The sequence below is a fragment of the Polypterus senegalus genome, chromosome 1 (genome assembly GCF_016835505.1).
Source record: "Polypterus senegalus isolate Bchr_013 chromosome 1, ASM1683550v1, whole genome shotgun sequence".
Taxonomy (NCBI): domain Eukaryota; kingdom Metazoa; phylum Chordata; class Cladistia; order Polypteriformes; family Polypteridae; genus Polypterus; species Polypterus senegalus.
The window spans coordinates 58,141,366-58,168,865 of NC_053154.1; the positions used below are offsets into that span (position 1 = coordinate 58,141,366).

Here is a 27,500-nt window from a genome sequence, read left to right on the forward strand (position 1 = left end):
TTGTCCCTCGTACCAAATGTAAAACCAAGGGGGACAGGGCCTTTGCAGCTGCTGCCCTTCGCCTGTGGAACTCTCTACCTCATCATATAATACTGATGGTTTTCCTCTTTGTGATCATATAACATTATTTCTATTTATTATCTATCTTATTTTATGTTCATATATTTTATTAATATTTATGTTTTATTGTTTATTGTTTTTGTTTTTTCTTTTATTATATTATTGTAAAGCACTTTGGCCACAGCATTACTAAGTTTTTTTAAATGTGCTATATAAAAATATTGACATTGACATTTTTTAATTAATGTATGCTTCTTGCCTTATATTCAGTGCTCCTGCTCACTGTGACCATACACAGTTGCAAAATGCCATTAAAAAGGTTGAAAAATGGAAAACGTTGGAAATTTCCAATGTTCAAGCTTGAATGGGACCTAACTACTGTACAACTGCCAGTTTAAAAAAAAAAAAAATCAGTCTTAATGGAACTAAAACAAAGACATAAAATTGCATGGTGCTACATAATTGACATTTAAGATTTCATCATACAGCAGAATATGCTGACTCTCACCAATGCTCATTACATATTGGTAAAAACAGAACACATTTTAAATTATTTTTGACTGTTACTGCAATGTTAATAAAATTAAACATCGATATACCTTGCTAGTTATAATTAGCTTTATTTTTATTTAAATAAAAGACAAGGATAAATATTTCAGAAACCCAATAAAGAAACAAGGAAGAGAAATGCTGCTGAATATTTTAGAAAAATAAAACGCATAAAACAGAAGGTGAGTGGGGAAGGATGACAGGCACAAGCTACTTTGGAGTATACATCAGTACCTCTAATTCTGTTGTTTGCAACTCAGTCAAAGATGCTGATGGAGAGTTTGGAGGAGTTTCACACTCAGAGCAGATTTGTAGCACTGCAACTGCAAACCCCTTAATATTGGTGCCTAGAGGCTAACAATGTGATCTTGCAGAAGCAACAAGAGCATACATTTTTGTCCTATGCAAGACAGCACAGAGTATAGCTGCTATATTGGGTGGTTTTATGACAAACTGAGCTATTTTTAACTACAATATGTAATGCATGAAAAATGGTTTGGGCATGACTCCTTACTTTGGGCTATTTTTCTTGAAATTGTGCATGATTATCTAAAGAAAATAATTTCTATTTGCATTTCTACACCTCTTAACTGATAAAACTGGCTCATTTTTTCCCAACCCATGATAGTGAAATGTCACACATCCCTCTTCATTTAGTTTAAAAACTCAATTTCATAGACAGCTTCAGTTCACTTAACACCTTACAGTTACAACTACTGCTGCCCAATTACTGATAAATTAGGTACTGCAATAAGGTATCACCCAATTACGGCTTATAAAACAGTCTAAAAAGGAAAAGCACAAATGGGTGTCCAAAATAAAAATGCTGAGGTGGGATAACTCCAGTACAGAAACTAGTTTTGCTACTGTGTGGTGTTATGGGTCCACAGCTCGTTGAGCAAAGGCCATTTTAAATAAATAATCACTGCACCCGAGGCGGCTTGGTGAGGGGGGCGTCGTTGTAGCAAGCCGCGGGTCAGTTGGTGATGTGGCCGTTTCTCACCGAGTGCACAGGTGAGGAACTGCCCACATCCGTGATTGCTTCCGTGGCTAATGCTGCAGCTGTGATGGCCCCTCACGTTATAAAAAAAGAAGCGCGAGTCGGTTTTGGGAGGATGAAAAAAAAAGATCGAGATCAGAGAGAAAGGAAAAGGGAGAGGAAACGAAAGAGGACTTAGGTTACCGGGAGCGAATGAGGAAGCAGGTCGGTGTGTGAGAGAGAGACAGAGCGAGCGCTCACGGCCAGCTGCGAGGGCCTGGGGTGTTGGGCCTACACCCAGGCGTTGGAGTTAGATGTCGCTCCCGCTGAGCGATCAGGTAGCGGGAGTGACCAAAGGAAGGCGTCTGGCCGCAGAAAAGCCACAGAAAGGCAGCGGAAGTCGGGAGACTTGGTGCTGGAATCCTCAACGTGGGCAACCTGGCCGTTGTGGGAATCCAAGTCTCTGAGGCTGGGATGAGTGCCGCCTGAAGCCAGGGTTCGGGAGGTCTCCAGTCTCGAAAGTGAGATGTAGAGGGCAGCTGCAGAGAGCGTCTCGCCTGCTGCAAAGCCCAACCGGGAGAAGTAGGTAAGACGCTAGCACAAAAGAAGGCACAGAGCTTGTTGTTGTTTTTAAAAAAACTGCTTCCTAAAGAACATTTTAAACCTCTCGTTTTAAAGGATTGTTTTTTTTCTATTTTAACCTCCACGTTCTTTTAATGGATTATTTATTTAATGAAGAACTTTTGAATGAACTGCACTATTTATTGGAACACCTGTTTTGTTTGACTGTTTTTAATAAAAGCACTTTTGCACATTTTTACCATTCCCCTTGCTTAATTGTTGCCTTCACTGACTAGCTCAATCGGTAACATTACTGACGGTGTTGGGTTCAAGGGTTCCCAAAATCAGATGGGAGTGTGGAGCCAGAACCCACATTGTCACATACTGTCGGACCACATTTTATAAACATGTGGTTAAAATATAAAAACATGGATTAGAAAATATGGGAGGATAATCCTGATCTGAAGCAAAAGATCACTTCTGTTCTTTGAGACAATACCAAGATTTAAGGCTGTAGCATAGTTAGTAAGTAATCCTTTCTTATCTGACACATCTATACTAATAAACGGCAAAGCCCTCACTGACTGACTGACTGACTGACTCACTCCCTCATCACTAATTCTCCAATTTCTCGTGTAGGTAGAAGGCTGAAATTTGGCAGGATCATGCCTTACAGCTTACTTACAAAAGTTAAGCAGGTTTCATTTCGAAATTCTACATGTAACGGTCATAACGGTCAACAACATCCGCCATGTTAAACTTATTTATGGCCACATCGTCACGAAATTTGGTAGGCGGCTTCCCTGCGCTAACCGAAACTGATGCACGTACTTATTTCGGTGGTATGATGCCACTGTCGGCTGCCATATTGAACTTTCCAACGTCACTAATTCTCCAACTACCCGTGTAGGTAGAAGACTGACCCCATCTTCATGAAATTTGGTAGTCGGCTTCACTGCGCTAACCGAAACCGATGTGTGTACTTATTTCAATGGTATGACACCACTGTCGGCTGCCATATTGAACTTTCCAACGTCAATAATTCTTTAGCTTCCCGTGTAGATAGAAGGCTGAAATTTGGCAGGCTCATTCCTTACAGCTTACTTACAAAAGTTTCAGGTTTCATTTCGAAATTCTACACGTAATGGTCATAACGATCGACAACGTCCGCTATGTTGAACTTTCTTATATATGGCCCTATCGTCATGAAATTTGGTAGGCGGCTTCCCTGCGCTAACCGAAACCAATGTACGTAACTTATTTCGGTGGTATGACGCTACTGTCGGCCACCATATTGAACTTTCCAACGGTCTTTGTTACTTATGGGCCCATCTTCAAGAAATTTGGTACGCGGGTTCCTAACGCTAACTGAATCCTACTTACGTACATATATACATCTATAGCCTGCAGCTCGGTCACCGTGTGAGGCGGCGTTGGGTCCCCAATCCCAATGCCTCCCACGTTGTTGGCTGGCTCCCTGCCTATATTAGGCCGTCTGTCGCTCTGGTCTCTACATTCTCTTCCTTGTTTCACCACAGGATTCACGTCTCCCTGCTGATAACTACAGCCGTTTTATTTAATCCATGGCTTCTCCGCTGTTTTATTGTTCATTTATTACAATTATAGTTATTGTGTAGGTATTTTAGACTTACTTTACATTGTTCAGGTACCCATTTGCTTTATCGTTCCAACCGTACCCACATTAACATGTCTATCGAGGTAATCACCATCGATCAAAGAACTGTCACTCATCAAGTGGTTTACATGCCCGGAAATGACACCTGCCTTTTCCATTCTCTTTGTTACATATTGCACGGCCATATCAGGCTCACTCTTGATATCCGGAGGTACATTGTGTCTTATGTATTGAATGACTGGGACAGGTTCAAGGTGTGGACATGAAATCTAAAGACTACCAAAAGATATTGGGGCGCAATGTAGAGCCCAGTGTCAAAAAGCTGGGTCTGCGTCAGAGGTCATGGGTGATCCAGCAGGACAATGACCCCAAACATACCTCTAAAAGCACCTAAAAATGGTTGAAGACAAAGTGCTGGAGAGTTCTGAAATGGCCAATAATGAGTTTGGATCTAAATCTGATTGAACACTTATGGAGATATCTCAGAATTGCTGTTGGGAGAAGGCGTCCTTCAAATCTGACAGACCTTGAGCAGTTTGCAAAAGAAGAGTAGTCGGAAATTCCATTTGAGTGGTGTAACAAGCTTGTTGATGGTTAGAGGAAGCGCTTGAATTTAGTTATTTTTTCCAAAGGGCATGCAACCAAATATTAAGTTGAGGGTGCCAATAATTTTGTCCAGCCCGGTTTTTGAGTTTTGTGTGAAATGTCAGATTTGGCTTTTTTTCTCTGTTTTTTTGTGTTGTTCCAAAGCACATAAAGGAAATAACAGTGTATATACCAAAACATTTGTAATTGCAACAATTTTCTGGAAGAAATGGTGCATTTTCTGGGAAAATTTCAGGAGTGCCGATAATTTTGGCCATGACTGTATGTAATGAATCTATTAAAATACATAATATTGTACTGTGCGAAAAACATTTAAATTACTGAAAATTTGCAACAGGTTGTAAGGAATCACTGTACTGTTGCTAATGCCGTTGTACTGATCTGTGGTTTTATGTTTTTAAAATGGCAGAATGTGGTCAGAAGTAGAAACACTTTTGTTGGGTTTGAGGATGGCTTATTGAAGCTGGGCTCGAGGATGGCTTATTGATGCTCTGGTAGTTCTTACTTGTTTATTAAGTAGTTTATTTTCATTTTCTGGTGCACACTATTACATGAAAGCAGATTGCAGGGTGGAATTATATTCTATGTACATTAAATAAATGAAGAATGTGTTCTTCTTGCTGTAGGCTGAATGAATGGATGAGAAAAGAAAAAGCAAACGTCATGAAAATGACTCCTCTACTAGTAATACACAGTATATCATGGATCAACAGCTGACATAACAACCCTTTTCCAAATTAGGTAAAACAGCAGGTAAATCAAAAAAACTGATTAAGGTAAAAGACGTTTTAAACATTCTTTTATGTCACAGTTTCATGAATAAGCTGACATATAATTGTTTACAAACAGCATCTTAATTATTCCAAATACAGGCTGTTAAAAAATGACAGTTTTGGCAACCAGAAGCTGAGGCCTGGTTTCCAAGCTTGGCAAACACTTATAAAAGTTCAGCATTGAACCCTGCATAATATATACTCATACTATATACATATAGTATAGTATTCGCAGCGCATCACTTTTTGAACATTTTGTTATGTTACAGCCTTATTCCAAAATGGATTAAATTCATTTTTTTCCTCAGAATTCTACACACAACACCCCATAATGACAACGTGAAAAAAGTTTACTTGAGGTTTTTGCAAATTTATTAAAAATAAAAAAACTGAGAAATCACATATACATAAGTATTCACAGCCTTTGCTCAATACTTTGTCGATGCACCTTTGGTAGCAATTACAGCCTCAGGTCTTTTTGAATATGATGCCACAAGCTTGGCACTCCTTTGATATCTTGGCTGTGTGCTTAGGGTTGTTGTCCTGCTGACAGATGAACCGTCGCCCCAGTCTGAGGTCAAGAGCGCTCTGGAGCAGGTTTTCAACCAGGATGTCTCTGTACATTGCTGCAGTTATCTTTCTCTTTACCCTGACTAGTCTCCCAGTTCCTGCCACTGAAAAACATCCCAACAGCATGATGCTGCCACCACCATGCTTCACTGTAGGCCTGGTGGTGAGCGGTGCCTGGTTTCCTCCAAACGTGATGCCTGGCATTCACACCAAAGAGTTCAATCTTTGTCTCATCAGACCAGAGAATTTTGTTTCTCATGGTCTGAGAGTCCTTCAGGTGCCTTTTGGAAAACTGCAGGTGGACTGCCATGTGACTTTTACTAAGGAATGGCTTCCATCTGGCCACTCTACCATACAGGCCTGATTGGTGGATTTCTGCAGAGATGTTTGTCCTTCTGGAAGGTTCTCCTCTCTCAACAGGGGACTTCTGGAGCTCTGACAGAGTGAACATCAGGTTCTTGGTCATCTCCCTGACTAAGGCCCTTCTCCCCCAATCACTCAGTTTAGATGGCCGGCCACCTCTAGGAAGAGTCCTGGTGGTTTCAAACTTCTTCCACTTACGGATGAGGGAGGCCACTGTGCTCATTGGGACCTTCAGAGCAGCAGAAATTTTTCTGTAACCTTCTCCAGATTTGTGCCTCGAGACAATCTTGTCTTGGAGGTCTACAGACAATTTCTTTGATTTCATGCTTGGTTTGTGCTCTGACATGAACTGTCAACTGTGGGACCTTATATGGACAGGTGTGTGCCTTTCCAAATCATGTCCAATCAACTGAATTTACCACAGGTGGACTCCAATTAAGCTGTAGAAACATCTCAAGGATGATCAGGAGAAACAGGATGCACCTGAGCTCAATTTTGAGCTTCATGGCAAAGGCTGTGAATACTTATGTACATGTGCTTTCTCAATTTTTAATAAATTTGCAAAAACTTTTTTCACGTTGTGGGGTGTTGTGTGTAGAATTCTGAGGAAAAAAATTAATTTAATCCATTTTGGAATAAGGCTATAACATAATAAAATGTGTAAAAAGTGATGTGCTGTGAATACTTTTCGGATGCACTGTATGCGTGTGTATATATATATATATATATATATATACAGTAATCCCTCCTCGATCGTGGGGGTTGCGTTCCAGACCCCCCAACCCCCAGCCCCCCGAGATAGGTGAAAATCCACGAAGTAGAAACCGTAAGTTTGTATGGTTATTTTTATATATTTTAAGCCCTTAAAAACTATCCCACACTGTTTATAAATATTCCCAGCAGAGTTATACAGCATAATCACTTTGTATTCTCGTAGATATTGGGTAAGATTCATTGAAATTATGTATATAAACACACTGTTTATATACAGTAAAACCTAAATATTATTTTAAAGATATCGAGTGTCTCCGATATCACATATGTTACAGCCATTACGATAGACAGGCCACCAGCAATAAATACGTACAATGCAAGAAAAATAGTATACAGTAAATGTGTGTACAGTGACACTAAACGTACGTACATGTACTAAGTATTGTAAGTAGAAAATTAATTATGGTTACTCACCAACAATGACACGATGACTTGTCTGATAACAATGAGTTTAATTTTACTGCACAACAAAGGAGAGCGTTACAGTTCTTCCAAAGTAGCCACTTCAGGCGATTGTGTAGCACTGCCGTTGTTCTTCTTCTGGCAGTCTTCAATCCAAATCCCTAAAGCAGATTCCATCCAGGCTACTGCCTTATTACATCCACTTACAACTCGTTTTGCACCTTGGTTAAAAGGACACTGCAGCCGTATCTCTTATATTCCTTTCCAACTTTGTAAATAAAAAGAATCGTAGCCTTCAACAAATCCAAAACGTTTACCTTTTCAACAATCATTAACATCTTCCGTTTGCACTTGGGCACGTCCCCTGAAGCAGTAGCAGATTGTTTTGGAGCCATAATGAAGGGCACAAAGATAAACACAAAAGAGCACAACTCTTTACACAGTGAAACATGTTGATGCTGAATGAGCGAGACGAGACTTCCTGGTTAACACTGCATTCAGCACGCAGGAACTTAACTGCATACTCTGATTGTTTAGCTTCTCAGTCATCCGCCAATATCGTCCCTTGTATGAAATCAACTGGGCAAACCAACTGAGGAAGTATGTACAGGAAGTAAAAAGACACATTTGTCCACAGAACCCGCGAAGCAGCGAAAAATCCACGTTATATATTTAGTTATGCTTTCATATAAAATCCGCGATAGAGTGAAGCCGCGAAAGTCGAAGCGCGATATAGCGAGGGATTACTGTATATATGGACGGCTGGGTCCCATGCCCGGCTGGGACGCCTCTTCTGCTTATGTTCCGGGGAAGCAACCATGGACTCCTCAGTACATCCCCGTGACGCTTGGTGGCAGCCTCCCTGGTTCAAGATGATGCCTCAGTTTCCCACAGGGTTTCATGGGAGATGGTGTTCTCCCCAACCCTGTGGGGACCTGGGATGGTCACCAGGGGGCGTGGCAGAGATTGTTGAGCAAAGCTGCTCTAAATATCGGCCCCATCTAGGAGTGCGATTGGGAACGGGTGAGCAAGCACCAGGAGGACTTCCAAGAGGGCCATAAAAGGAGCCAGCAACCACCACTTAGAGCCAGAATTGGGAGGAAGAGGACGAGGTTACCTGAGAGAAGTGGTGGTGCCAACGGAAGGATTGCTGTGTGGATATTAAGCTGATTTGGGACTGTGTTATACCTGTGGGGTTCATGGGGAAGACGTGCCCCACAAGGGAAGAGTGTTTGGGCTGTGTTAAACTGCTTGGGACTGTATATTGCCTGTGGGGTTCATGGAGAAGACGTGCCCCACAAGTGAAGAAAAAATAAAAGATGTCTGTCCCTTTTATACGTGCTTCAGTGTGAATCTGTGCCGGGTCAGGCGCTTATATAGCGCCTTATTCACTATATATACAGTGGTGTGAAAAACTATTTGCCCCCTTCCTAATTTCTTATTCTTTTGCATGTTTGTCACACAAAATGTTTCTGATCATCAAACACATTTAACCATTAGTCAAATATAACACAAGTAAACACAAAATGCAGTTTTTAAATGATGGTTTTTTATTATTTAGGGAGAAAAAAAATCCAAACCTACATGGCCCTGTGTGAAAAAGTAATTGCCCCCTGAACCTAATAACTGGTTGGGCCACCCTTAGCAGCAATAACTGCAATCAAGCGTTTGCGATAACTTGCAATGAGTCTTTACAGCTCTGGAGGAATTTTGGCCCACTCATCTTTGCAGAATTGTTGTAATTCAGCTTTATTTGAGGGTTTTCTAGCATGAACCGCCTTTTTAAGGTCATGCCATAGCATCTCAATTGGATTCAGGTCAGGACTTTGGCTAGGCCACTCCAAAGTCTTCATTTTGTTTTTCTTCAGCCATTCAGAGGTGGATTTGCTGGTGTGTTTTGGGTCATTGTCCTGTTGCAGCACCCAAGATCGCTTCAGCTTGAGTTGACGAACAGATGGCCGGACATTCTCCTTCAGGATTTTTTGGTAGACAGTAGAATTCATGGTTCCATCAATCACAGCAAGCCTTCCAGGTCCTGAAGCAGCAAAACAACCCCAGACCATCACACTACCACCACCATATTTTACTGTTGGTATGATGTTCTTTTTCTGAAATGCTGTGTTCCTTTTACGCCAGATGTAATGGGACATTTGCCTTCCAAAACGTTCAACTTTTGTCTCATCAGTCCACAAGGTATTTTCCCAAAAGTCTTGGCAATCATTGAGATGTTTCTTAGCAAAATTGAGACGAGCCCTAATGTTCTTTTTGCTGAACAGTGGTTTGCGTCTTGGAAATCTGCCATGCAGGCCGTTTTGCCCAGTCTCTTTCTTATGGTGGAGTCGTGAACACTGACCTTAATTGAGGCAAGTGAGGCCTGCAGTTTTTTAGACGTTGTCCTGGAGTCTTTTGTGACCTCTCGGATGAGTCGTCTCTGCGCTCTTGGGGTAATTTTGGTCGGCCGGCCACTACTGGGAAGGTTCACCACTGTTCCATGATTTTGCCATTTGTGGATAATGGCTCTTACTGTGGTTCGCTGGAGTCCCAAAGCTTTAGAAATGGCTTTATAACCTTTACCAGACTGATAGATCTCAATTACTTCTGTTCTCATTTGTTCCTGAATTTCTTTGGATCTTGGCATGATGTCTAGCTTTTGAGGTGCTTTTGGTCTACTTCTCTGTGTCAGGCAGCTCCTATTTAAGTGATTTCTTGATTGAAACAGGTGTGGCAGTAATCAGGCCTGGGGGTGGCTACGGAAATTGAACTCAGGTTTGATACACCACAGTTAGGTTATTTTTTAAAAAGGGTGCAATTACTTTTTCACACAGGGCCATGTAGGTTTGGATTTTTTTCTCCCTAAATAATAAAACCATCATTTAAAAACTGCATTTTGTGTTTACTTGTGTTATATTTGACTAATGGTTAAATGTGTTTGATGATCAGAAACATTTTGTGTGACAAACATGCAAAAGAATAAGAAATCAGGAAGGGGGCAAATAGTTTTTCACACCACTGTGTATATATATATGTATATATATGTATATATATATATATATATATATGTATATATATATGTATATATATATATATATATATATATATATATATATATATATATATATATATATGTATATGTATGAAAAAGAGAGGTAGATTTGTAACAAATTATTAAAATTGGAATATACCACTGTTCTATTTAAAAGACCCCATGGTTAACCACAAAGTTTTAATCCATTTTGTCATTTCAGCTAACCAAGTATTCCTACTAAATATCTAATCTACAAAATCTCTAAATTTTTAAATTAGATACAATATATAGTTTCAGTAGAATTCAGCATTCGTCAAATGAGAACATTTGTCTGGCAGAGAATAATATTTTCCTTTATGGTTCTAATCAAATTTGAACAAATGTACCTAATTTAAAATACTCAACATTTAAAGTCATTCATGAATATACTAGTTATATATGTTCTCAGATATATAGTTGAAGAGTTTTGGTTAAGATATTTATATACTATATGTACTACTGCAATGAGATATGAAGGTTAGGTTAAGAGTTCATTCCTTAATAGTTAAAACAAATACTTCCAGAGGGCTACAATCTGAATGAAAAAAAAAAAAGATCTATTCATCAATTATCTGTCACCATACATATGCAGTTCTGAAAAACACACAAATTAGACAGAACTGGTAGCTTAAGATACTAAAATGTCAGTTAAAGCAGGACATAAAACATCCCTATTTAAAATAAAGAAAACACAATTATCCTTTGAAAATGAAATGGGTAACAAACCAAAACAAAATGTTGGCAAATTGCCTATAATACTGAAAGAACCTTTATATTTATATCATGTTAATGAAATAGTTCAACTTCTGTAGAAAAAAATCTCCACTTATAAACTACCTGCATGCACAGCATTTTAACAAAAACTGACAGTAACTGAAACAGCAGCTGACAAGATTTAGGAGTTAAAAGAAAAAAAATCTGTACTCACCACGGTGTCCCATATATTCGAAATCCTTTGACTGTCACCTCAGAGTCTTGTAGATATAAACAGTTCGACAGGAGTGACTGAACATTGTCAAAGTCCTCTGGTTTCAACTTTGACACTGAAGGAAAGCGATAGTAATCCTGCTTTACCAGGTCTGCCATGAAGTCCTTATCAAAAGTCAGTTCATGATTTCCAGCAATTACAATTTTAAATTCGTAAGGAAGGTTTCCTGGAAAAAAGGAGCCAAATAATATTAGCCAGCAAAAAAAGAAATTTAAACATATACATTTTATGCAATACTTTTGTTAGCAAAACACCAGGAAACTAATAATCCTTAGATGTATTAAAAAAAATCCCAATTTTTTTAGTGATAGTCTATTTATTATGTATTCCATTAGTGAGTAGTGAAAAAGTCTTAAAAAAAATGGATGTCAGCCATATTAAAATGTAAAAAATGTATATTTTAATGTTGATGAACCTGTTTGCTAAAAACATGCTCAAGTACATTTACTGTAGTGTCTGAAGACTTCAGGATTGCTAGACTGCTTTTCTAAATCAAAAAAATAGTCATTCTTTCTGACGTTGCGTCGTCATGATGTAATTCCAAACAAGGAATCAAAATTCAATGCAATATTGATGAAAAGGTAAAAGCAAAAAGAGATTGAATATATGGACATAGGTGATATGACAGAAGTACACCGCACAAGATGCTGATCACGTGGCACGGCAGCAGCAGCAAGCAAGCAAGCAGCTGAACGAGCAAAGAGGAGGTTTAAAAAAAAAAACAAAAAAAAACAACTTTGCTTTCCACTGTATCACCGTTTAAACAGTAGAATTACCACAGCCTACGAAAAAACTCGTAAATCCGTACCACCTTAAATCGCTTCTTAAATCCCTTCACACCTCTCCGCCAGCGTCCTTTGTCCTCTAAATGTGCTGATAAAGAGAAGGTAGAAGCAGCCGGCTATTCCATCCCCCCACCAATTTAGAACGTGCACGAACTTCTCCCAGCTCATGCCTTGAGTATCTGGGATTGAAGTGAAGTTTTAGAGTGGAAATAATAGATCGTTATTTGGAACACACGCATTTCATGTCTGTTCCGTTTCTACAGTAATCTGTGTAAACACATTGTTAAAACAGAAATGTTTTTTATATTCTAGTAGTAGATTACAAAATGTAGGAATAAACTATATAATGTATGAAGCCTGAAGTCCAGATATCAAAGAAATATTTTCACAAAAGGTACAAATATAACACAACAATTGCGCTTTTATTCAAAAATATAACTGCAGAAACAAAATGCCGCCTTAACATGCGACATTGACACCAGTTTATTATGATTGCCTCCGTGGTGCAATAGATTCAGCTGCCGACTGGGAATCAAAAGGTTGCGTGTTCGAACTTGCACTACTCCGTTTTGAGAAGTAAACTGCTCTTAGTCTTACGATTTTAGAATAAAAGCATACATTTGATTTCAGTCTGTAACAGCCGCTGTAATTTATGATCCTTATAAAGGTTAGCTTTTTTTTTTTTTATTCACTTTTCATTCTCTCAGTCGCGTTCAGAATCAATCCATACAACCCCATCTGACACGGCTATTTTCACATAAAGACGCGCTATAGCTCTGCAGTGTACTTGTGACTGCAAATTGGTGGGGGGATGGAATAGCCGGCTGCTTCTACCTTCTCTTTATCAGCACATTTAGAGGACAAAGGACGCTGGCGGAGAGGTGTGAAGGGATTTAAGAAGCGATTTAAGGTGGGACGGATTTACGAGTTTTTTCGTAGGCTCTGGTAATTCTAGTGTTAAGAGGGGGTTTCAGAGGAGCAACCACATCTCCTTGGGGTGTGTATAGCTCCCCTTTACAACATGAGCAGCAGAGACGTGAAGTGAACAATTCTGCACCATTTATTGAAGTAAACAATTTTGCACCTTTTACAGCAATTCTTCTTCCTCTTCTCCAAATAGCTCGGTCATGTACCTCCTTGCCAAATCATGCCCTTTACCTTCTGATCTTCTTTTACTTTATCTATCCACCTTTTCTTTGGTCTCCATTACTTTTTCTTCCCATGGACTTCCATTACCATCACTCTTTTGCCCACATATTCAATGTCTCTCCTCATCACATGTCCGTACCAATTCAACCTACTTTTCCTGTACTTTCTTAGACATCTCTCACAGTTTTGTTGTACATCTGATTGTCTCATTTCTTCAATCCACCTCCACTCCACCTGGCCTTACTCCCCTTCCATTTAGTCTCTTGCACGCACAATATATCAACCTTTCTCTCCATCATAGCTGCTAACTCTCTCCCCTTACCAGTCATACTGCCAACATTCAAAGGTCCTACCCTCAGTTCAACTCTCTTTACTTTCCTCCTCTCCTCCTACCTCCCGACATGTCTCCCCCCTCTTCTTCTCCTTCTTCAACCAACAGTAGCCCAAATTCTGCCAGCACCCTGTTGGCTAACAGTACTGTTATCTTTTAGTAATATACTGTAGTGTAAAATACTTGCTACTTAAAATACAGGTATATCATTCAAGTAGTTACTCAACTATCAATTAAGTAAACTAGCATTGGCATTCATAAATATCAAAATACAATGGAATGTTTGAAATTTAATATGTGGAAGAGATGGTGATCCTCATAGTATAACAACAAAAGAGTTTTTTAATGGGAGGGGATGGGGGATTTCAGCATAAGGTTTTATAAAGAATGATATCATCATAAACTACCTCATTTATCTTAGCATGTGCACATTTTAAATTTATTCTGACATTGTCTGTCTTTACTAAATGAAAAGTTTCAAACATTATTAAAATGTACTCTTGAAATAGTATATTAGAAGATAATTCCAAATATTTCCATTTAAACAAAGTCTTCAAAGCTGTTTTTTTGCAACATGCTTTATAAAGTCTGGTTTGTCAGTGAACCAATTGGTTAGGTTCATAATATTTGCTATTTTAAGATTTACAGTATATCTGCATACTTAGTTGGTTAAAATATTACTAAAGAGTAATATTTAATAGATTGGTCAAATTAATTCAAATTTTAAATGTAAGAAACTCACAGTGCTTAAGTTTTTCAAATCTGTCCTTTTTTATACAATTGCCCAACTTAAAAGCTTGCTGTGTTAAACCCAACTGGTTAGTTTTAATTTAATCCTTTATTTCAGAACTCCTGTTAACCAGCCTTTGTTTGGCTGTTTTCAAGGTTTCTTCGTTGAGTACCCAGACTTTGTTGTTGCTTATGCCTCTGCACTAATCCAAAATTATTTGTACTGCTGTTACCTGTACTCAATAAATTGATAACTGTGAGACACAATTACATTCTTCAGTATACCATCCAAATATGTGTGTGCTTCACACGTGTGCCTTCAAAAGCCAAACAAATGACATAAATTCAGTGTTTGCAGATCTGTATTTAGAATGAAGTATGTTGTATTGATTGTCCTACTAACTGTGTGTTTTGGTAATCACATGTTTATGTTAACACAGTACATGTCATATTAATAGGGAGAAATTATTTTGGAATTAACAAATGAAACAACTCTTGTAATGGATGGTGCAGATAAGCCAAATAGTGACTTCATTTCATCGTACATCAGTGTTTACTTGCTACAACTGTTGTCTGCATTAACAGTCTTCCCATTTCCTAGAGCCCTATATGCATAACTGTGGATGTGCGTAAGTCACACTCCAGCATGACCATGAACTGTACACACACCAGTTAGAAAATGTATAGATACTTGGATTATTGAACATCTCTGGAAGTGCTCATTACATTCCAAGAATTAATGCAAAGCATTTGTTCATTTATCAAGGCTGCGAAGGACACTATTTTAAACAAATTAATCTTATTATCTTGTCTTAAAAATGTGTAACATACAAGTTAAATGATAAAATCTCATTTAATTGGTAACATTACTTCACAAAACAAGCACTATTATGTTTCTTAATGAATTCAATAATGGAATAAAACAACTTGAGAGGGTCAGATCTTCATGGCAGCAGTCTTGCTGCCTTAGAACTTAAATGGGCAACTTGTCCCTTTTTCTCCCTGACACTTGACTTTAAACCTCTTACCACACCATTCTGTACTTGAAAAATGCCATATATAAGCCTTGCCAGTCCATGCCTATGTGTAGCTTAACAAACCTTGCTGTGCCCTGCTCATGCCATATGCCACCCTAACCTACTTGCAATACCTCAATCAACAAAATGCTAAACATATAAACATTTTCTGCGTGATTCCAACAGCATTTCCAGACATGACCTCTGCTATTTTTCTTTCCAACAAGTGTTGATGTGGTTCTATATCACCACAACAGTGAGCCATTTTTATATGCAGTTTTTATTGTGTTTCCAAAATAATGTGTCTACTTACAGTAATACCAATACTGTTGAAAAGCCAGTACTGTTATGTTTTCAGAACTTTAGTATTGAATTAGTACCGGAATAACAGTTTTTGTAACACCCTTAACTGCATATACTACTGGAATTAAATATGAATGTCTGCTTAAGAGTGTATTCCTAAACAGTAAACCAAATAATTCCATACAGTAAAAATTTGACTGTCAATATATCTGTTTATCATTTATTTGTCATTATGCAATTCTCCACAATGATGTCACTTAGAAAGATCTGCCATGCCTCTAGAGATAATTAACATTATTTGTTAATTGTAAGGACTTCACCCAACATAAAAAGTAATTCTGGTACTCTTTTTTTTTTTTTTTTTAAATATAAAGCTTTAAAGTTTATATTGCAAATACACGTTTAGTAATATTAATAAAATATAGCGAAGAGTTCTAGACTAAAAAAAATATTACTACATTAGGGACAAATTCGTCAGATGTCTAGACATTTATCATTAATATTTATGATTTTAGTGCAGGAAAACCGAGTCGCTTGAGCTTGTTTTATAAACTATAGTACTCCATGAACAATAAGAATTCTTTATGAAAAATAAAAATAATTTTTTATCGATGTCTGACATAATGAAGGATAATAGTTTTGGGTGAACTGAACTGCACTTCGGTTATCACTGGAATCATCAAATTATTTTGGAGCTCTGAAAATTTAGTGCAAGATATTTTGACCAGAATATATGTTAACACACCCTCTTTAATGAATAGAACAGCTGCCAGATCTAATGTTTTGTGCCAGTTTTCATTTGCAGTTAGATCTTTCAATAAATTATTAAGGAACTTCTTATAAATTCAGCCCTGTATTAAAAATGCAGCAAGCTCTATTATGGTCACTGTTTCAACAGTAACACACTGGCTTGTCTTCAGCCTTAGAAATTGAATATCTGACAGAAATAATTTGATTATATAGATAAATTGCTTGTCCATTTTAAACCTCATATTATAAGATGATGTTAGTGACCTATAACTCAGATCAGAAACATTATTGTCTCTGTGATTTTAGGATTTTTAAATATTGCTACATGTAAGTATAGGTAGCTCTTACACAAAACTCTGAATCTTTTATAACAAACAGATCTTTGCACTCCACAATATGAAAGAATTTTTGAAGAGTTCAAGCGTATATATTTAAATAGATAGTACGACATATTTAAATGGAACAAAAATGTTAAAATATTTGCAAAAAGAATACAAAAGCAGCCTACCAAAAACAATGAGTAACCACTATACTGTACTGTGCAAATACAAAACATATTATTTCTTGAAAATATAACCCATTTGCTCCAGTCCTGAAGGACAGTACAAGGATCATCTGTCTTAGTTGTATTAAACTAGTATTAAAGAACCTGTCTGATCAAGAAAATTAAAAACTTTTCATAAGGAGGCCTTTGGTTTGACAACAGAAAACCAGTAATTAGGCTAGTAAATTATAGTAGGCTGTGTTATTTGTGTGTGTGTGTGGGGTTGTGGTGGATTGATTAACACAAGCTCATTCTTTTCAGATACTAGAGTGAAGAGCTAAACTTTCCGTTTACTTACTGTAAATAAACTTCATATCCTATTATTAAATAAAATGCAAAATTCTGCTCTTACCTGTATTTAATTTACATTTTAAAAATTCAAAGCAAAATTTTAAACGAACCAAAAAATGGACTACTTGTTGATTTTTGCTAGTAATGTATCTCTCTCTTGCAAGAAAAAACGTCTAGGGTTTTAACATTCAGGATCTTGGTGGTCTCGCTTCTCAAATTATCACAGGCTAACTTTTCCCATTTATAATAGTTTTCCTATTGGCAATCTTCTAGCTATGTTTTGTAAAATAAACAGTATAAAGAAATACAGTTTATGCAGCTCATATCAATTAGACCCAAGGTAACATCCATCTGTCCATTTTCTATGCATTGAAATACATTTGGCAATTTTGTCAAATTTATTTGCATTCTTCTTTATAATAATAGATCTTACAATAGACTACAGACAATACCTCTGGCATATATTTAGGTGTGTGCCTAGAGGTTTTATTACTCTTAAAATTCTAATACCAACAAAATATTCATTCCAAAAACACATGTAAGCAAGGTAACTATATTTTGCTTGTGAACATACTCCAGTATGAATGAGTTGACATTCAGAACAGTTGTAGTTTTATTCAAACTTTAATTACAGATGTGAAGTGATAAAGAAATATACTTTTCAGGAACAAAGATACTGATGTTCATTGTAAAACTGTGTGAATCCTCCTACTTACTGTGGGGATTTTCCTCTGTTAAAAGTAATGAGGAAGTTTATCTTAATCTATAGAGTGTCTTGTATTATTGGAGTAAGGGAATTCAATTGGCTCTAGACTGTATTCACTCTTCCCCAATAATGAGGATACCACAGAGATCAAGGTGACAATGAGACTGCATGTAGCAAAATAGTAGCAGATCGCACAAAGAGGGCTAGTGATGATCACCTAACCCAAATGTCAGAAACAAAAGGACTCAATATGAAAAATAAACAGAGACACATTTTGGTCACTATTAGTGCAGCAACAATGGAAATGGTAAGAAACTCCAGGCTCCTCGGGTTATGAATATCTAATTACCTTTCCAGTACCAACAACACTGAGATCATACTTCAAACCACATTAGTGCACTTCTGCTTTTTGCAGCATCTGAAAAAATGTAGCCTGAACAAGATGATACACTTAAATTTTTAACTTATGTACCAGAGGAAGTATGTAGACTGATGGCAATCATATTTTATGATAAGATAAACAAAACAAATAAATTATTTACCAAACAAATTGTATTGCTTTTTAAATGGTGAGCAAAATGTTTTCTGTTTATTTCTTTTGTTTAACCTTTTTGTCATAATGACACTAAGAGAAAAATGTAAATAAGAATTTTAAAGTACTTGTTACATATATAACTAGTTAAAAGTTTAACATAACAAGGCAGATTAACTATCAATTTTAAACCATCAAGGTTGCTACAGTAAATGTAAGAAATAATTTATGTTAATACACACAGTATAGAAAACTTACACCGCCATTTGTAACTTTAGGTTTTTCCTTAGGAAAAAAAAAATCACTAGACTATGCAAAACTCTGTGCTTTGGCAGATCTCTGAAAATACTTTTCCTCTCTGCAAAGAAATCGACAGGCAAACAGATCAAGTGATATGATATATTTCAAAATCAAAAGGCAAGAACAGATTGCTTACTTAAGATTTCATTCAAGACCCAAGAACTTTATGTCAAAGGGCAGTAAGTGCAGACATATCTTTATATATATACTGTATATAAAAAATGCAAGTTTGTTATAAACAGTAAAAGCTTTTTTCATAGGTTTGTAGGGTCAATACTGTTAAATGTACAGAGTACAGTGAAATTCTTACTTGTAATTGCTAATCAATATGCAACAAGTCAATACTCTGTGGTGCTATGATCACTGAATATTACTACATTCAATTGAAATGTTCTGTCTTCCTTACTATACCTCATTCATAGTAAAACAGTGTACAGGCACAGAATACAAGACAGGATGACTGTAGCACTCACAATTACCGCTCCCTTCCTTAAGTACAATCAGAATGAACTAGTTGCATTATGAAGAGCATACAAATGATGAGCTTTAAAGTTATGCAGATTTTTTTTCTCTTGTAAAAAAAAGTAACTGCAGACTAATAAGGGCATACTGGTTCTACAATATTGTTAGAATAATATGTTAGGTTACAGAGGAAGATTCATTATCTAAGGCACAAATCATCAAGAACATGGCATACAAAATAAATGTGCATAAAGTTCTAAGATGCTATTTTCTCATAATTGCCAACCATATACGTTATTTAGCTTTTTGATTTGGGAATGTTTGGGACCGCTGCCATTTTTAATTCATGTTTGAACAGCATCATTTGTAGGGATTGTGAGTTGAACTCAAAAAGTAGTAAGCAGTGCTGCATAACAAAAATTATGGTGATTCAGTTTGAAATAGAGAGGAGCCCAGATTTGCACAGCACACCTTACTGTCCACTCTTATTTTCATAGCTTCTGTCTTGGATGCCAGTGTCTCTATGGATAGAAGTGTTGGCTAATGATCAAAGCCTGGAAAGAGGACAGAAGACACCAAAACTGTATAAGACAATAGTGCTAGAAAAGTTTTCAGTTGGGCCAGATTCTTAAAGCAAATTATTACTGTCATTAGAGCACAGAACAGAAAGTAATTTTCATCTACTGGACATTATGGAACAGCATTGTTTACTTTACAGAAAAATTATCACAAAAATTTTCTGTGAACCTGAACTTTGATCCTCAGCTTCTTGTCTTTATAGATACCACATTAAAAAATAATAGTTCAGATAACTATTGGTTACCTTTTTACTTGCACATCATCATTAACCAGTTACTAATGAAGAAAGAAAAAAAAAAAACACAGACACACAATAGTGAAATCGGAATCTTAATGAGAATGATCTAAAACACAGGAATAGGACCAATACAAACAGCCTAAAAGTGTGAATACAGTAATTTTGTGGCTGTGGGGGTTATGTGTTGCATAGGCAGGTTAGTGTGGTATCAAGAGGTCCCCACCCCCGCACTTTTCAGTTTGGACTCTCCCTTTGTATCTCATTACCTTGCATGCATTACTAAATAAATATAGTATTTATTCTTGATGTCCATGGTTTTATTCTAAGTGTGGAGCGTTACCACAAGTGCTAACCTGAATATCACATTAGATATACACAAGATATTTTTGATTTACAGAACTTGGCAAAATCAACTTCTTAGCCCTACTTTACAAGCAAAAAAATAACAGCATGATATCAATTTATTATAGGTGAGAAACATCCTCAAAAAGTTATGTTAATTCTTCAGTTTCATTTGTTTATTTCATTGTCCATCAACCTCAAGGCACAGACAAACAGTGCAATGTGGAGAAAAAATTAATACAAAGTAGGAAAAAAACCAAAATAGGTATAATAAAAAATGTAAAAATTGCCTATTAACAATGCTAAACAATTTATTATGGGTTCTTTATTTGTAGTTCAAAATAATATCTGCAAAATAATTACTTTAGAAACATTGAACGTATATTATGGAGTTCTGCTTTTCCACACAACACTGATGGTTTAAATGCTTCAGTTAAAAAAAAATAAAAAGAAAAGAATGACTTAAAAAGAAAAATGACAAGGCAGCATTCAAAAGTCAAGCTCCCTCCATTCTTATAGAATTATACTGGCTTTTCTACTCTTGTGTTTCTCACATGCAACACTTTAAATGGAGTTTTATATCATAACTCCTTAGAAATCCAATTAAAAAAAGCCATCTCTCAATTTCAAAAACCTATGGCATTCCCTAACTATATCACAGATCCATTTACATGGTGCTTTTTTAGCGTGCCAAACACAATCACAGGCTACAATTGGCTTAGCTCATATTGGAGTTTGCAGGAGTAAATGCTGCTGAATGCAATTATTGCAAACCAACTCTATTTCCTCTGCTCAGAAGGGAATTTTCTGAGAGCATTTTATTGCCATCAAACTTTGTTTCAAAAAGCGTCAATATGAATTCCAATTCACCCTCCTCTTTCCCTCTTTTGCTTTCAATAACACCAGACTTGCAGAAACCCAGATGAAACAGATCCATCTATAATTTATTTGTTATAAATATTATTTAGTCTATCAAGAATGAACTGGTCAGGAAACGAGGGCAGTTACATTAAAACACATTGTTTTTCAGATTCTAAAGATAAAAGGTGCTAAAAAAAGTGGTTTTCCTCTTATTCAACACAGTGTAATTAAAAAATGTAGTTCAAGCTCTCACAATGCATGTTGAAGTTGCATATTGTTAGAAAAAAAAAACTGAAAAACAACTTTGCATTATTCTCACAAAAGAATTACTTTTCAGGACACTATAACAAGATTTACTGAATCCCTGTGGTTTTTAAGAAAAACAAAAAGGAATAATTAATTTTAATATTCTGCTTATAAAAAGTCCGAAAAATAATATATACAATAAAAATAATATATAATACATTTAATTTATATAGTACCTTTCCCATGATAAACACACACACGTGCGCACGCGCACACACACACACACACACACACACACACACACGTGCGCATGGGAGGCAGCTAAAGGGCATGAGTGAAGGCAGTTCTGAGGCATGCCGGGATGTGGCAGAGTGCACGGACTTTTTTTCTCCCTTTCCTGTAGACCCTTCCCAGGAGATTCCACCTGGTTCTCTTGATGTCACTTCCAGGACCGAGCCAATGGAAGGAGACCTTGCTCCGGCCCCTGTGATGTCACGTCCGGGCTCGAACCAATGATTGAAGAACATGGGCCCGATCCTTATGACCTCACTTCCTGTCTTCCCCTTTAAAAGCCTGCCCTTTTTCCCTTTTCCCTCAGTATCATTCTGGACTCAGTTGTATGCACATCAGTGCAGTGTATTTGATTAAAAAAAAAAAAAAACGACTTTGTAGCCAGGATACCATATTATATGGGTGGCTGACCCAAAACTTTTATCTGTTTATGTCTCGTTCTTGTGACATGAGAAAGGGGGCACTAGGGACTGATCATGCTGTTAACATATAACACAAACCATTCACCTCTCTTTTTCTGTTGTATGCGAGTAATTACCTAACTATAGAAGTTGCAGGTTATAAATTTCAGCTTATAATTTTTCACTTAAAATGTAGGGCAAGACTTAAACAAACATAAGCAAACCTGCCACTAAAAGAAAATCCAAACCTGTTAGGTATGAAAACAAACACAAACCTAACTTATCTTAATCAAGATTATTGTTATCAGTTTTAGATACAATCAGGCTCCCTGTTACCAGAAAATGAAAAATAAAATTGATGGAGCTTTAAGATAAAATCTGTGCAGATAAATATTGGATTTTTAGGTTGACAGATATGGATGGATTTTAGGTTTTTCATTGGGTCCAGGTGTGGGGTTAGGTATTTATTAAAAGGGGTAATTTTGGTATCTTGCAGGTCCAAAGTTAATTTTTCACGGTTATGTTATACATTATTTTGGATATTGTATTCATATGAGAAGCACCTTTTATATAAAAAAATAATAATAATAATAGTGTGCCTGTTCTTGCAGTTTAAAACAGGGTCAGCAGTGCAGTTGACCAAACATGAAAACAAAAGTCTTAAAATGCAGTAGACTGATCCGTCTAATTCATCTAATCCAATTCTGACAGAAGAATGAAATTGGAAGTATTACATTTTATCACAGATTGATGACATTGTTTTTCCTGAGATAATATGTTCCTATTTACTTGTCTGTCCACAGTGTCCATTGTGGTTGGATTTTTCCTGTACATAAGGTAGTAAATTTGCATGAAAATATAAATATACCTGAAGTTGTTTAGTGCAATACTGCCTTTTTACTCCTTCATAGCTGACATATTGTTGGTATAAACAGCAGGTTGCCTAAATCCTGAAAAAACCTTACTCTAAGTAGTGGAATAAACTACATTAATCATGCTACCAGAAACAACAACCTTGTAAGTGAAAGGCAATAACGTGAACAACATAGGTGGACATCTTTTAAAAATAGCATAATTTAATTAAACATGCATTTATTAATTAGTCCCTTACATGAATTACAATACTGGTGGAATCTTAAGAAGCAGATCAAGACTTAGGAACCAATGCTCCACATACCCCATATCAAATCAGAAGACTCGGCACAATACTTTTTACATTTCTAAAACATGCTTCATTTAAGAACACAGTGCCCCATGGCAAATTAATGTATATACCATGCTTGTAAAAAAAACTGACACGAAAAATACCATACTAATCATTTAACTGCGATCAATACCCAATTCTTAGTGAGATGGTTTGTGAAAGGTGGGTTGTGATATGATATATGACAATCTTGATTTATTATGCACCATTTTTTTAAAGCTTGGTTTTACTAGAGTTTGTTTTTAGTATATGCATTTTAATGGACTATTTCTTTTTCTACATTTTTCTCTATTGTTTTTGCATTTTAACTTTTCTATTGCTTTTTTCTTTTTTTTTGTGTTAGTCTTTATTATAGAACTCTTTTTTCTCTAAGCCCTCTCTTTCTTCTGCTCCTGCAGTTATTTTAAGCTTTTCTTTATCTTTCACTTGAACAGCTCCCTTGTTTATGTAGTGCTCTTTCTCAAAGCTTGGCTTTTTCGATCAATACACAAAACCAAGTTACAAGCATTAAAAGGTGAACAAAAAATTAAAAACAAAATGTTGAGCACTGGAGTGTATGAAAATAAAGCCCTGGTAACAAATGTTTTCTGACCTTTAGAAAATGTCTTATTTAAATGTTATTACACTGGGGTATTCATCTTCTATAGTTGTCTGTCACTAAACACAGAAAAACTATGATAATGTAACCCTTAGCAAAGTATTTGCAGAATTACACGTCTTTACTTATAAAAAGAGATTTTTTCATCAGATGATACTAGGTTTTTGAATGTAAAACAGCACACAGATAATACACAAAAATATGCCTTTGCAGTGGATATTCAATTCAAAATGTGCAGTTTTGAATAACTTGAAAGACTTTGGGAAACAAAATTAAAAAATATACCAACTTTAGAAATCACCATAAATGGCATGACTAAAGAGGTATTATTTGTATGAAAGAACAAAAAGGACTGTTAGCAGGTTCACCTGTTTAGTGCTGGCCAACTTTACCAAGACCATAGGCATGCTAAAATCAACTTAAGGAAAACTCAAAAGGTTAGCTCAAGGTAATAAATATCCAGGCGTAAAATAAAAAAGTGCAACTGAAAATGGTGGAAATGAAAATATATTGATAGTAATAATAACAATAAAACTAAAATGACATCTGTTATTTATTTTTAGGAAATGGAACGTTATTTTTTCTAATATCAACAGACTAAAAATCAAAACAATATGCAGAACTATATTTTGCTCTATTTTGTTAACTTTCACTGAAATATGTGCAGTTTCAGAAAGTACGCTGGTAACATACATACTGGACAAAACTGAATTGGTATGTGAATAAGCAGTGTATTACTAAAAAATGACATAATATCAAAATTAACATTGTGGGCAAAGAACAACACTGGTGTGAATTCTTTGAATTTACTTCCAAAAAAATATAAACTGGGAGAGAAAACAGAAGTCTTTCATGGCAGCACAGTGACAGTGATGCAAGCCCCTTGAGTGAACCTCCTATGTGTGTGTTTTCTTAAGTAACACACTGTTGATGTTTACATGGTACAAGATACCAGTTGTAGAAATATGAGAATGTGCATTCTAAAGGTCAGCTAGTTATTACTACCACTATGTCTCTCTATCTTTCTGCCTGCAAATAAACTCTAATAAATTAATTAATAATAATTAATATCCTGGCAACAGACTTTTTATATGCTGCTAAATCCAAACATTTTCAACCAAAGCTTCCTACAAAATATCAGAATGTGGAAACCTCAAATGCCAATTGGCACACAATCTATAAAAACAGGGGCAATGTGTGATCATATGACTGCTATCCACTATAATGAGACAAAGTCAAATTTTATCAGTGCAGAGGTACCCTGTATATTACTTACATTGTATGTCACTGTTTTCTGTCTTTTTGTTCTATACTCGCTATTCTCCCATTATTTTTACTTTTTTACTTGAAAATGAATATAATTCCAGTGTACTTGTTAGTGGTTAAGCATGGCAAAACAAAGCTAAACATGAATAAATGATGTCAAAAGACATCATTATGCTTCCCTAGTCGTCTGGGACACTTAAAAGACCATTGCACCATTATAATTCACTCAAAACTAATTCAGTTTCTCCTTCCCCATTGACTTCAATATGTTTTGGCAAGTTTGCTGAAATTCCGCGACCACCACTTATATCAAAGTTGTTATACTATGCACTCTCATCAAATAATTATATGAAGTAAGACTTTCTTTTTAGGGAAATAATGAAGGAATAAATGAGTCAGTGCACACATATATATCCTGAGAGTCGTGTGCATAAATTAAATTAACTGACACATAATAAGCATATATCTGTGTATAATATATACTACTTAATGCAGATTATTATTGTTACACAACCAGGAGTGCACTTATCATAGACTTATCCACCTTTATCTTGTCTTGTGCACACCACTTTAGCAATTTTATTTTAGAGAAAGTAGTAACTTTAATTTCCAAAATGAAACATATTACTTGTGCCTTAGAACCAGACCCAACAAAATTAGTGAAAAGTTCTACTCTGGCTCAGTTTTTGCAGCACCCATTCTTTGCATTATTAATAAGCTCAATACTGACTGCAACAGTTCCTGATGCACTAAAAGTGTCAGTTACTGTTACCGAGAAAGTCCAAGCTAGACTCAAATATGCTTAACAACTATAGATGTATTTTAAATTTACCCTTTCTTTCTAAAAATACTTGAAAAAATAGTCACCAGGCAACTTTATTCTTACACACCACAACTTCTCTGAGAAATTCCAGCCTAGCTTCATCACTTCTCACACTACAGATGTGGCAGTAACCTGTGTGGTAAACAACATTCTAAAATCCTCTGATGAAGGAAATTTCACAGTAATCATGTTGTTACATTTAAGAATTTCCAACACTGCCCACACTGTTCTTTTACATAGGCTAGAAAGTTACATTGGGTTTTCAGGCACTGTACTTGCCTGGTATAGTTCATATTTATCAAGTCACTTACAGTATGCACAAAAATATCCTGACAGTACTCTGTCATTATATTGAGAAGTTACGAATAGTGTTTCACATGGGTTTTTATACTTTAAATGCTTCCGATAAGAATTATCATATGGAAATATAAGATTGATTTTCACTCATATGCAGATATCCGCCAACTATAACTTTCCAAATAATACTTTTCTGATGTTGTCTTTAATATGTTGTCTTAGTTAAAGGAATGTAAGGATTAGAACTACTTATCTCTGAATACAGAAAAAACAGAAATGTCATTTACTAGGGGGAATTATGTAGACCGCAATTATATTTGGTCACTTTATAACTCAGTAGGATCATAGTACGTTTTTTACACATTACAAAACTCTCATCTCTTCATCACCTAACAGCTCATGTGTGGTGAGCATACTGGTGCAAAAAGTCTGCCGTTGCATCATACAGATGCATGGTACACATTAGTGGTGGTTGAAGTGGCTCCCACTCACTATGTAAAGTGCTTTAAGTAGTGAAAAAAGTGCTATATAAATGTAAAGAATTATTATTAAAACGTGTATTTTCCACCTTAAAAAAAGACTTTTCTAAATTTGCAGAATACTGAAAAATTAATTAATGCATTTGTTTCTAATAGGATTGACTACTTTACTTTATATTCAAAATGTTGCTGCAAGAATCATTATAAGAACTGGAAAATACAAACACATAACAGTTAAGCTTAGGGTTGATTCCAAAATTCTTCTTTAAACATACACTGCCTCAGATGATAAAGGCCCTGCATACCTACCTAATCTTATCATTGCTTACTAACCAGAACACGCATTAAGATCTTAAGATATCAGCCTACTAAAGATTCCAATAATTAATAAAATGAGTATGATATTAAATGTTTAGTTACAGGATGTCAAAGCTGTGAAATGACAGGTCAACATATATGAAATGTCCCTTCAGTCACATCTTTTAAAAAAACAAGCTAGACACTCGCTATTTTGGTCTAGTACAGGGTACTAGTACTCACAAAAATGCTGAGCCAAAAAGAAGTATCACATTTCAAACGCTACAAAATGCTATTCTACAAAAATGATACAAGATAAAATAAATTTTATTACAACACAAGAAAAGGTATACAT

At 36.1% G+C, this 27,500-nt stretch overlaps 1 protein-coding gene across 4 annotated transcripts in view; it reads right to left on the minus strand.

Annotated features, from left to right (window-relative positions):
* mpped2a (metallophosphoesterase domain containing 2a) overlaps window positions 1-27,500 on the minus strand; it is a 267,488-nt gene that overhangs the window by 122,087 nt on the left and 117,901 nt on the right. For all 4 annotated transcript variants that reach the window (XM_039749526.1, XM_039749508.1, XM_039749517.1 and 1 more), the window contains one exon: window positions 11,266-11,491. In XM_039749526.1, coding sequence (XP_039605460.1) covers window positions 11,266-11,491 — 226 coding nt within the window. The remainder of the gene's footprint in view (window positions 1-11,265; window positions 11,492-27,500) is intronic.